Here is a 12,658-nt window from a genome sequence, read left to right as displayed (position 1 = left end):
TGTAATATTCACACTTATTCATTAGCAAAACTGTTTTACTCCAGGTTTGTGTTTTCCAAAGTGTGGTTCCAAGACAACCACCTTCAGAATCATTTGAGGTATTTGATTTTAAAAAAACATGGATTCCAGATCTACTATCCTTTCCTTCATCATCAAATACTTATTAAGTTCTACTATACATCAAGCATGGTTCTAAGCACAAGTAATGCAGCAATGAATAAAATCCCTGCCCTCATGGGAATCCCATTCCTCTGGTGGAGATAGTGAACAAATTAATAAATAAAATGTATAGTGTGTCAGATGGTGAGTGCCATGGCGAAACTCAAGGTAGGGATAGGAAGGTTCATTTCAGTAGGTGGTTGGGGATGGCTTCACTGAGAAGCAACATTTTAGCAATGTCTTGAAGAAGATAAGGGAATGAAATATAAAGATGTTCAGGAAGAGGCAAGACAAAGTGCAAACCTTTTGAGATTGTAAAGAGGGTCCGTCCAAATTTAAGAAGTATCAATGAAGATAGTGTAGTTGAATCAGGAGTGAGAGAGGAAATAGGAGGTGAGGGTGAGGAGGAGTTCAACCGGAACTGATGGGATTTAAGTGCTATTTTTAAAGTATTTCATAAATTATTAAAATAAAATAAAGTAGAATATTTCTTTCTAATGGTCAAGGATGGACGTAAGGGAGAGAGAAGTAATACTGGCTGAGGCCAGAATTTGCAGTAGATGAGGTGGTGAGAAGTAGTTGGACTCAATATATTTTGAATGGAGAGCTGACAGACTTTAAAAATTTGTTGGTAAATTTTAAGAGAAATAGAGGACTAAAAATGACTCCAGTGGTTTGGGCTTGAACAATGGCAAGAATGGAGTTGCCATTTCCTCACGTGGAAGAACAAAATGAGTGGGAGAAGATCAGAAGTTGGTGTTGAACTTTGAATGCTTTGAACTATCAGGCATACAAGTAAAATGTTGAGGTAAATTGAAAGTTCACAAGAGAAAACTGAGCAGAAGATATGAATTTGGGAGTTGGCAGCATAAGGTGATATTTAAAACCATTACACTTGGGGCACCTGGGTGGCTCAGTTGTTAAGTGTCTGCCTTCGGCTCAGGTCATGATCCCGGGGTCCTGGGATCGAGCCCCACATCAGGCTCCCTGCTCAGCAGGAAGCCTGCTCCTCCCCCCCTACTCCCCTGCTTGTCTTCCCTCTCTCACTGTGTCTCTCTGTCAAATAAATAAATAAAATCTTTAAAAAAAAAAAAAATAAAACCATTACACTGGATAAGATTGCCCAGGTAAAGTGTTAGAAGAGAAGAGGGGAAGTCCAAGAACTGAAGCTGTGGCATGTTCCCCATCCTGTAGATAAAAAGAATCGGGAGCTCCCAGCAAGGCAGAGAAAACCAGAAGACCTTGATAACCAGGAAACCCAGTGAAAGGACATTGCAAGGAGGAGGAAGTGCTCAGCTTTTCATGCTGATAGTCAAGTAGGATGATCTCTAAGCTTTGGATTTTGCAAGAGAGTAGTAATCTGTAACCTTGACAAAAGCAATTGTAGTGGGATAAAAAACTTGACTAGGTGGGTTCAATACAGAAATCCAAGAGGAAGAATGGGAGCATTCTCTTTCATGGTGGCTTTTTGGCATTGTAATAGAAAATGATTTTCATCAGATTTTCCATGGTTTGGGCTAAGAATTTGTTTTTTTTTTATTATATCCTCATGTGATCCTTATATGTACCAGGTTTGAGAACCCCTGCTGTAGCCTGTGGTTGGCATTTGCTAACCATTCATTCTTCAGTGTAGCAAGTGCACATGATTTAAAAATTAAATGAAAATCCTTACCACTGCTGACTCTCATGGCCAAAATTTGCAGTTGTCAGTGACTCTCATCAATCCAGTTACAAAACAGGAACTTAGAGGCCAGGGACAAAAGTAAAAGTTCTTTTTGTAATTCCTGTTTCCCAGAAAGGATGTCTAATGAGCCAAAAGGAGTTAAAAGATCTCACAAATATTGACATCTTGAAATTTTCCTCTTCAAATATTCTTTGATATCTAGCATCCTTTATTTTAAAGAAAACAAAATTAAAAAAATTAATTTTGAGTTACAACTGCCAAAATCTTCTGTGAAGTAGTATAAGCTCCAGTTTGCAGGGGTGTCTTGAAATAATTGTGGAATAAAAAATAAATGGTTGTACTGATTTATCTGCTCTGGGGAAATTTTGTAAAATGTAATTAGTAAAATGAAACCATCTCAGGTTAGAGTAACGTTTTTAAACTTCACATTCTAATGAAGGAACCCAATGTGTTTTAAACATCTTTACACTGTTTTTTTACTATGAAATTAGGACTGAAGGAACCTCCTAAAGTTATCACAGTACAGCTTAATCCAACTTAGTCTTTAGACAGTTAAATTATTTTGAGCAAAGAATAGTCTGTCCTATTTGTAAAGATCCCAAAAGAAGGCAAATTAAACTTTCCTAAGCAATTTATTCATTTTCTTTCAAAAGGGTCCTCTTTATATATACCAAGTTATAGCCTATGTTAGTATGCATTAAGTAGCTGACTTTTTAAATCCAGTTTTACCTTATTTCATATATTCCCATCTGAGTTGCAAATCGTGGTATGCTTATCAAGGTAGCCCTGAATTGAGTGGATCGCTTCACTGCAAAATAGTGTGACCTTGGGTAAGTCATTTACTTTTGTACTGCCATTTCCTCATATTTATATGGGATTGCAGAATCCTAAGAGAAAAAGGTGAAGAAAATATCATAGATTTCAGGTAGTACAGATGCCACATTTAGTGATGGAAATTATTGCCTCGCTTTCACTTTAGACTCTGAAGTTCAGACCTACCTGTTCATCCTGTTATCCCCAGCACTTAGCATCTGTAACTGACTTGAATAAATGATTACTTCACTTGCTGGTAGTCAGGGGGGTTGATGAGAGAGTAAACATTTGAAAGTCAAGGAGACTTTTATCAGAAGAGGAAGCCATGTTAGATAGAAGACTAGCATGAGGAAAGATTGCAGGTGAGACAGAATCTCGCCTGGATTGAGGGGAGATAGTAGGAAGTAGAGCAGACTGAAACAATATCCACACTGTTAAACTGTATTTACACTGACAGTCTTTTAATGTCTCAGAGCCTTGGAGTAAAATGTGACCTGCCTAAATTTCAAGTTTATTGTGAGGACTGATTAAGAGAAAAATGTGTAGGTGCTTCAAAACCTATAGGGTACTATAAAGATGTTGGTCCACAGCTTTACTCTTGCCTTGGATTTTTCTTACTCATCCCAGCTAGTCCATAGTATGTATCTTCCACCAATGGCAAATTTACTTCTTCACCATCATTTCTAAACATTTACTTCTGCCTTTCTGCCTTTGCTTATTCTTTTACTTCTCCCCAGGATAGTCTTACTGCTACTTTCCATCCTACCCATCCTGTAAGACCAAGCTAAAAGTACATTTACTTTATCATTTGTCCATTATTATGGACGTATTAAAGAAACAAGTTCAATACTTTCTACCTACTAAATTTTTATGGTAATATTCCTTTGTATTTTAGATCTATATCCATAACAAGATGATCAGCTCTCTAAGGGCAGAAGTCACTGTATTGGCTTATTTTACGTCTCCCATATTGCCTATCTGAAGGTCTTAACCATTAGCAGTTATTAAAGAAGCCCAAAAAATGTTGAGGTTATCTGTAGCTTAGGTTTTCCCAAAAATAGGGAAATTTTAAGTCGCTGGAAATTTGAAGTAATTCCCTTCATTAGTAAGTGACTTTCCTGGTATTTAATTATGTAGAAACATAATTCATATTTAAAATTATATATGAATCCATTGATTGAGCCCACCCATTTACAGTATCTGCTAGGACAGGGTGTGTAAATTTATTTGGAGATGAAACAGAGGATTAGTAGCCAAAGATAGGGAAAGCAGGAGAACAAGAATGTCACAAAAACCTGTAATAGAGAATTTTTCAGAGTTTGGAATGGTTCGATGTTTTGTATGCTGATGAAAGGTTTGGTAGTATGATACTTACAAGTGTCTGTTGGATTTGCCAGTGTGGAGAGGGCTGTTGGTGACACTGAGCACATTCCTTAAGTGAACTAACAACTTAAAGTGACGTGGGCTCACTGCCATTAAAAGGCATGGCACATTCAAATTCTCTGACCTTTTATGTGATGAAAATAAGAACCAAACAAAAGAAAGAACCTCTTTTCTCTCTAGAGTGAATTAGCTGGTGAGGAAGTGAAAATGTGAAATGTGGATGCTTCTTTTGAAAAGCTTCTTTGTGAAGAATAAATTATAATCATACCTGGAAGAAAATGGAAATCAATGTAGAAAAGTTGTTTTCAGTGGAATATAGAAGAGGATTGTTTGATAAGAAAAGGGAAATTAAATATACAAATTCAGTAATTTGGGGGTTACTTGTTTTAGGTTTCTATATACTTATATGTAGTAGTATCTAGATAATTTTGCATAAAATGCTCAACTAAGTGTGCTGTATGCTGTGTTTGTACTTATCTGTGACGTAGTGGTTCTTTGCAAAAGGCACATTACAGTTGTTTTCAACATAATGAAAAGTGTCTTAAACTCCAATGTGCATACAGATCACCTAGGGATCTTGTTATAGTGCAGATTCTGAGTTATGAGGTCTGGAATGTGTTTCAAGATTATGCCTTTCTAATGAGCTGCCAGTTGATACCAGTACCACTGGTCCACGAGTGTCATAAAGGTCAATTGAAATATAAAGTAAAAATTACCCATCCAAAATTCTAACAGATACTACTTTTTTTATATTTTTAAGGCAAATTTTTGTCTTAATTTTTATAGTGTGTAGCATAAATTTTAAGGCAGAAAAGAAAAGGCAACTAGCAGGTTCTTCACTGATATTTTCAGTTCTTACAACAACCCCATGAGGTATTATTTTCCCCTTTTTGGAATTGAGGTAACTGAGATTCAGAGCTAGTAAGTAGCATGCTATGGGTTAAAAGGTCAAGTTTGCTTAGCTGTCTGTCTAGTGTTTGTTTGTTTTAACCCCTGCATCATCTTAGTTTTCCTTTTGTTTTCACAAATGTGTTTTCATAGATTTGTACAGATCAGTTTTTTCCTCTTTGGTGGAAATAGCTCAGTCTACTGTTATTATCTTTTATATTTGATTTTAGAATTCCATTTAGCCTAGTTCTCCCAGGTGCATAAGATTTACAAGTTTTACTGAAGGACACTCCCATATTTCCATTGCAGACCTTTTCTGAAATACAGAATCATAAGAGAGGACTAGGCATGTGTTTTCGGGAAGATAGCTTTCTGTGGTCTGTTGAACCCTAGACAGTTGGTAGAATCCAGTGGTAGGGTGGGGAGGTTGCCAGATTGTTTCAGAGATATAACATGCAAAATTGGGTTTTATCTCAGAAATACCACATAGGTTATCATAAATACATATTTTTACTTCTTACTGAAATTTAATATTGATATAAAAATATTCCTTCTAGAATGTGAAACACAGGAAGTATGCAAGGTGGAAGGCAACATATATCCATAATTGTTTAAAGAATGGAGAGACTCCTCAAGCAGGGCCTGTTGGAATTGAAGAAGATAATGGTATGTATTTATTTATTTAAGTAAAATGATTTAGTAGAATCATAATTGTTCAGAATATTATCTAAGGTTTTGGGAAGAAACTGTACATTTTCATTTGTCCTGTCAGGTCCAAAATCCATAAAAATTGTGTAAAATAAATTTAGGGACAGTGAAAGAATAAAGCCAAACTGCTCTAATATCTCTTTGTCAACAAGATGGCCTGGCCATCTCCTACCTATAATCAGATTCTTACCTAGAACAGGTAATCCATTTATAATTTATAAAATATTTCCAAACCACGAAGAACACTGTTATTTTTTACATACCTATTTGAGGTGAGTTTTTTTGTCAGAGGAGTAGGTAGTACATTCACATGGTTCAAAATTTATAGAGGATATAAAAATATGAAATGAATTTCTCATTTCTACCACATCCCTCATTGGCCAGATTCTGCCAAAACCCAAATAAGTAAATACTGTTTTTTTTTTTTAGTTTTTTGTGCCCCTTTACAGATGATTTTTTTTATGAATTTACAAATAAGTAGGAATACACATCCTCCTTTTTTTAATAGAGCTGGTAATAATAGACACTTCTGCACCTGAGTTTTGTTTTGTTTTGACTTAATAAATGCATGAAAGTTTCACCATTACATAATTAGTAGTTTTATAAAATTAAATCATGAAAAAAATAAGGGTCTGATTTCACTTCACCTTTCAGGTAATGTGTAATTGAAAAAAAAAGGGAAAGACATTTTTCACTTTTTATTGATTAGACATACAGGAAATTGACTGTTAGGAGAACAATCACTGTACCGTGAATTAAAATTCTAGGTGATCCTTGCATTTTGTTATACAGATTTTAGGCATCTATGAAAATGATCATTGAATGCACGGGCTGGTGAACTTTTTCTTAAACGGTCAGTAAATATTTTAGGCTTCTAGGTCATAAGGTCTTTGTGGCAACGTCTCAACTGCTCTTGTAGTGCAAAAGTAGCCACAGGCAATATGTAATCAAATGAGCATGTCTCTGTTCCAATAAAACTTTACTTACAAAACAGGCAGCCAACCTTTTGGCCAGAGTTGGCTGACACCAGCCTAGTCCATCTCCTTAGATGTTATTATAGCGAATTCTATTAAAAGATTGCCTAATATTGAACCAGCTTTACATTGTGTAATAAACCTCACTTGGCTCTGTTTTTTTGTTTTCTGTTTTATTATATTGATGGATTCAGTTCACTGCTACTGTATCATTTAGGATTTTTGCATTGACATAAGTAAGATTGGTCTACAGTTTCACTTTTTGGTGTCAATATTCTGTTTATGTCATAAGTGTAATCTGAAGATTTCTAGTTTTTTTTATGCTTTGGAATCGCTTTAGAATTTCCTTTCCTTTAAATGTTTTCTAGAATTTTTTTCATGAAACCGGCTGGTCCAGGTTCTGGGATGGCTTGTTGGCACTACTCTTCTAGGGGAATTAATCCTCTTAATTTTTTTTTTATTTTCTCAATGCCCAGTGAATGAATGTGCATTGATGAAATGAATATTTTAGTTCTTGTAGGCACTTTTAGTGATTTCTGCATATATGTGCTGTCCTCGCAGTTTTTTGGATGACAATTATATTGCAGTTCTGCATAGTGGTATATTTATATGTACATATTGTATATGTATCCATAACAAAATATAACAGCTATATTGAGTATTTCCATGTATCAATTTAGAACGAATGGGTAACAAGCACATGAAAAGATGCTGAAATCTTTAGTCATTAGGGAAAAACAAATTAGACTATAGCGAGATAGATCATACCTACTAGAATCTAGGGCTAAAATTGAACAAACTGATAGTTCCAAGTGCTGACGAGAATGCCAGGTAGCCGGAACTCTCATACATTACTCATTGGAAAAGAAAAGGAAAACAGTTTGGCAGTTTTGTATAAAATTAAAAATACACTTGACACAATATCTAGCAGCCCCACTTCTAGGTATTCTTTTACCCAAGAGAAATGCAAACATATGTCCATACAAAGGCTTGTATATAACTGTTACAGCAGTTTTATTTGTAATTGCCAAAAACTAGAAATAATTCAGATGCCATAATCTGTTGATATTTGCAACAATATGATATGGACTAATTTCAAAAGCATTTTGGTAAGTGAAAGAAGCCAAACGCAGAAGGCTACATATACACTATATGATTGTATTTATATAACTTTCTAGAGAAGGCAGTGCTCTAGGGACACAAATCAGGTAAGTGAGTACCTGGGGTGAGGGAGGGATTTACTACAAAGGAACATGGGAAAGGTTTGGGGATTACCAGAAGTAGTGGTTATACATTATATAAGCTTTATGTCAAAACTGTATACGCAAGAGGTCTGAATTTTACTGTATGTAAATTATACCTCAATAAACCTGCCTTTAAAAGAGCAAAGGAGATGGGAGGAGAGAACAAGTGGGGAAGACAAGAAAACCTTTTTGTTCTATTTATTTATTATGCAGAGGACTACTTAGAATGTTATAATGCCATTTGGTGAAAAAGTTAACACTGCAGTTTTATATATGAATACTCTAAATTATTTTGCAGTTTATCTTTTAGAGATGCAAGCTTTCATACAGCAATTCAAGTTAACTCTTTGCTATCTATTCCTGAAGCACAATTCATATGTCCTTATCTAATGTTTTAATAGTCTTTTTCACATAGAATTCTTCTTACAGTCATTTTCTGTAATAAATACCTTGCATTCATATAGTGCCTCAAAGCTTACAAATCATTTTCACTTATGTCATACCCATAGAAATCCCTTGGGAATAGCTTATGTTATTACTCTTGTACACAGGAAGAAGTTGAGGTTCCACATGGGTTAGGGCCTGCCAAAGGACATAGAATCACAAAGGAGAACTAGAACTTGAGTCCTGGCCCTCTTACTCCGAGTCCTATGTGTATTTGTTTTTTTTTGTTTGTTTTGTTATACCCAGTGCCTGTGTTTTTTACATACTTCCTTTCCTACTTTAATACTGACCATTATCAGGAATGTTTTATGTCTGTCCTACTGTTAACAAGTGTCCACAAGAAAATACCCAAGATCCTTAGGCTACCAAGCAAGAGTCACCACAATGTGGCATCAACCTACTTTACCAGTTTTATTTTCTGTTCCTGTCTTGTATTTTCTTGAGCGGGTCAGGCTGCCATAACAAAACACCATGGACTGGGGTGGCATTTATTTTCTCAGGGGTCTAGAGGCTGGGAAAGTCCTATATCAAAGTGGAGCAGGGTTCAGTTGCTGGTGAGTGCCCACTTCCTGGCTTTCAGACATCAGCCTTCTCTTTGTTCTCATATGAAGGAGAGAGAGATCTTTCCTTCTTCTTCTAAGGCCATGGTTCTATTAGAATAGGACTCCACTCTTATTACTTATTTAACCTTAGTTACCTGAAGAACCTGTCTCCAAATATAGTCACATTGGTGATTAGGGCTTGAGCATATGAATTTGGGGGGTGGGGGACACAGTTTATTTCATAGCACCTATATATTATAGTCATAGATGTTAAGAGCCAGAAAGTACCTTTGTCTCTTTCTTTAATTATAAAACCATTTCTGCCTCCTAAATTGCTCATCTTTTTTTACCTATCTGAATGCTGCCAGTCTGTAATGTTTTCTCCTTCATATGAATTTCTGCAGAGCTATTTTATGTATGTATATAAAGTCTTATAAAATGTATAGCACTTAATAAGGTATCTTCATAATTTATGTTAATATTTATTATTTATGGAGCACTTGGTATTATTTGGCATTGTGTTAAATATTTTGCATGTATTAGCTAATTTAGTTCTCATAGCTTCTGAAGATAGCTGGGCATTTTCTGTTCAAGCTCTAATAACTAGTTAATGAAACTCAAGATTTGAACCCAAATCTTCTAATTCTAAAGTCTGTGCTTTTATTCTGCATTTAAGCAGATGCATTTTTTTCCTTCAACCAGTTTGATATTCGATATTAATACATATTTGTCTCCCCATTGAGTTTTATAAGAAAATTTCTCAGCCAGTTAACATAACTATTAATTTCACATTCTCTTGAGAACATAGTACCAATATTATGAGGAACATTTTTGTGCTTTAGAAATGATGTAGAGCCTAAATTTGGAATGAACTCCCACTTTCCAGGACATGTCCTTGTTCTTGCATTTTTAAAATGTAATTGTTTTTCATTCATTTTTAAAGAAACTTATTTTTTTAATGTCATTTTATCAGCATTAGCTGGATACTGGGGATGAATAAAAGACATGATCCTTTACTTACAAGAGCTTACATCCTCATGGGGTACAATAGTTTTAATAAGCAGTTATGATACATGGTAGTAAGAGATTGTGCCTGAGCTGAGTCTCAAAAGAGAAGTTGAATTAAGTCAGGTAAACAAAAAGGAAGGATGCCACAACTTTAAAAACAAAACAAAACAAAAACTTCAAAAGCAGCAAGGAGGCAGATTGAGAACTGGCTAAAACTGTAAGATCAGTGTGTAGGGGGCTGATTTTTGAGAGGGAATTGGAAAAAGATAATTCTGCAGATTGTGAAATGAATTCAGGGGCTATTAGTGACCTAAATTATAAATAACAAAAGCCTGGGTGAGATATCCGCCATGGGGATAAAGGGAAGGAAATGTAATCAGTAGAACATAGAACACAGAACACTTTATTGAGGGAGGAAGTGGAAGATGATCCCTAAGTTTCCAGCCTTTCAAAGAAATGACTAATACAAGATGAGCAGGTTTGGTGGGAAAAATTAAGAAAAGATACTGAGATGCTCATGTGATTACTACTTGGAGAACTCCTAACTGGCAATTAGACACTCTTCCAAAGATTGCAGGAGAAAATTCTGGGCTAAAAGTAGAGCTTTGGAGTTGTCAACCTAAAAGCAAGAGATGAAGCCAAAGTAAAATGTTTCTTCACCCAGGGAGGATGGTTAGTTTAAGAACTAAGGCCAAAGATGGAACCTTTTTTCACATTTAGTAATTACTTAAATTGGAAACTGAAGCAGAACCACTTTTATTACCTGATTATATTTAAGGTACCTTTTACACACTCATATTTGTAGTAAATATAATCATGTTGTATTTATCATTACATTCAAACATCTGATTTGAAAGATACTTTATTTCTTGTATATGGTTATACATATATTCAGTATACCATGAAAATATATTTTTTGTTTTAAACATATTTTACTTTTCAGTAGCATTTTAAATGTGTCATTTTAGGTACATTGATATGCCTAATAATCTGTGTGTGTTTTTTTTTTCCTAGATATTCTTTCAGTATCAGTGACTTCATTTTGATTATTATCATGATCTCTTTTGTTGTGAAATGGTTGTTTTAGACTCTTCATAATACTAACTTGGTAGATTAGATATATGTAATTTTTGTTGTTTTCCAAAAATTAGCTTTAAGTAGAGCTTGTAATTTCTATTCATTATTTTTATTCAGTTTTTATAGAGCCTCTAGGTAGTAGAAAATTGGGAGTTAAAGAATACCAATAATCCTTTAAAATAAAAAGAGTATTTTCACTGTATGCTTTTTCAAAATAAGTTAAAATGTAACCTGGTAACTTAAGTGTTAATGTCATAATATCTAACAATATCTGCTCAGAAGTGGTTTATGGCTCTAAGAAGGTAGTCTTAAATCTGAATATGTAAGAGAAAAATCTTCTTTAAAACCTTGATTTTTCTTTTCTCAGTATACCATTATATTCTATTATGTTCTTAAATTAACTCTAGGGGTAAAAGGTATTATGTTTAACAAAAGTCTAATTCTCTTATTCTGGAATTGAATTTCTAGTAAAACCATTAAAAAACAATAGATATTACACCTTAGAGTAAGAAAAAAGAGAAAGATACTTCTGAAAATACTGCTATGTGGAATTAAGTCATACTGTCAGAAAGTACATAAGGAAACCATATGATTAGTTAAAAAAAAAAAAAAATGTTCCAGGAAAAAAAATAAGGCTCAACTGAAGGGAATTCTGTTAACATTCAAACTCTAGGTTTCATGTCCGTTTCAATTCAGTATCTGCAAAATGGTATTATTTTTAAGTGGTTGTAATTAACCTGTATTCAATAAAAACTGAAGAAGGTAATTTCTTATATTTCTACTAATTTAAAATTTCCCTCTTTAGGGAAACCCTAAGATACAGTTAACTTTAACATTTTTTAGTCTCAATAAATATTTGCTGCTAATTAAGACCTGTAGTTGGAGAACATAGGAGATATAAGTCAATACATTGCTCATCTAAAATGTAATCTTAAAGTGCCCTAATCTAGTGTTAATGTCATAACTTTTAACAGTATCTCCTCAGAAATGGGTTATGGCTCTACAAAAGGATATTATTTTACATATATACATTTTTTGAAGTATTTGAAAATGAATTGGAGTTATGCTCTTTTGCTTCTAAGTACTTCATTCAAATTTGATACAGTTGATTCAATAATCTCCTTTGTGGCTTTTTGTCCCTCGTCCAAGATACAGTCCAGGATCAACCACTGCATCTTAACTTTTATGTCTCCTTTGTTCCTTTCATGTGGGATGGTTCTTCAGTCTTTCTAGGTGTTTCTTGGCCCAGTGTTTTTGAAGAATACAGACTAGTTATAGACTGTCCCTCAGTTTGGGTTTTGCCTGATGTTGCCTCATAATTAGATTACAGTTATGCATGTTTAGCAGAAATACGCCAGACTGAGAGTGTGTCCCCTACCTTGCACTGGAAGTGTCTAATATTGGTGAAATATTGGTGATATTAACTGCCGCTCAGATAATGTGGTATTCTCTGAGTTATTGCACTTTAAAATGATTTTCCTTTGTTATTAATAAGCTGTTTGTGTTATTAATAAGTTATTGTGGAATAAGTCCCTTTGAGACCATGTAAATACCCTATTTTTAATGAAACATTACCCCATTATCTTTAGCATCTACAGATACAAATTAAAGTTTACTGTTTGCTTAGTAGTGTAATTCAGTGGCTCAGTGACTTTGACAACACACGCTCTAAATAAAGAACATTTCCATTATCCCCCAAAATTACTTCATACTCTTTCCCAGCCCATTCCCACC

At 34.5% G+C, this 12,658-nt stretch overlaps 1 protein-coding gene across 2 annotated transcripts in view; it reads left to right on the top strand.

Annotated features, from left to right (window-relative positions):
* Positions 1-12,658, top strand: part of VTA1 (vesicle trafficking 1) — a 62,903-nt gene that overhangs the window by 33,814 nt on the left and 16,431 nt on the right. For both annotated transcript variants that reach the window (XM_027602881.1, XM_027602880.1), the window contains exon 5: positions 5,485-5,593. In XM_027602881.1, coding sequence (XP_027458682.1) covers positions 5,485-5,593 — 109 coding nt within the window. The remainder of the gene's footprint in view (positions 1-5,484; positions 5,594-12,658) is intronic.

This window comes from Zalophus californianus, chromosome 7, assembly GCF_009762305.2.
Source record: "Zalophus californianus isolate mZalCal1 chromosome 7, mZalCal1.pri.v2, whole genome shotgun sequence".
NCBI lineage: Eukaryota > Metazoa > Chordata > Mammalia > Carnivora > Otariidae > Zalophus > Zalophus californianus.
This window is presented reverse-complemented; position numbering and strand designations above follow the sequence as displayed.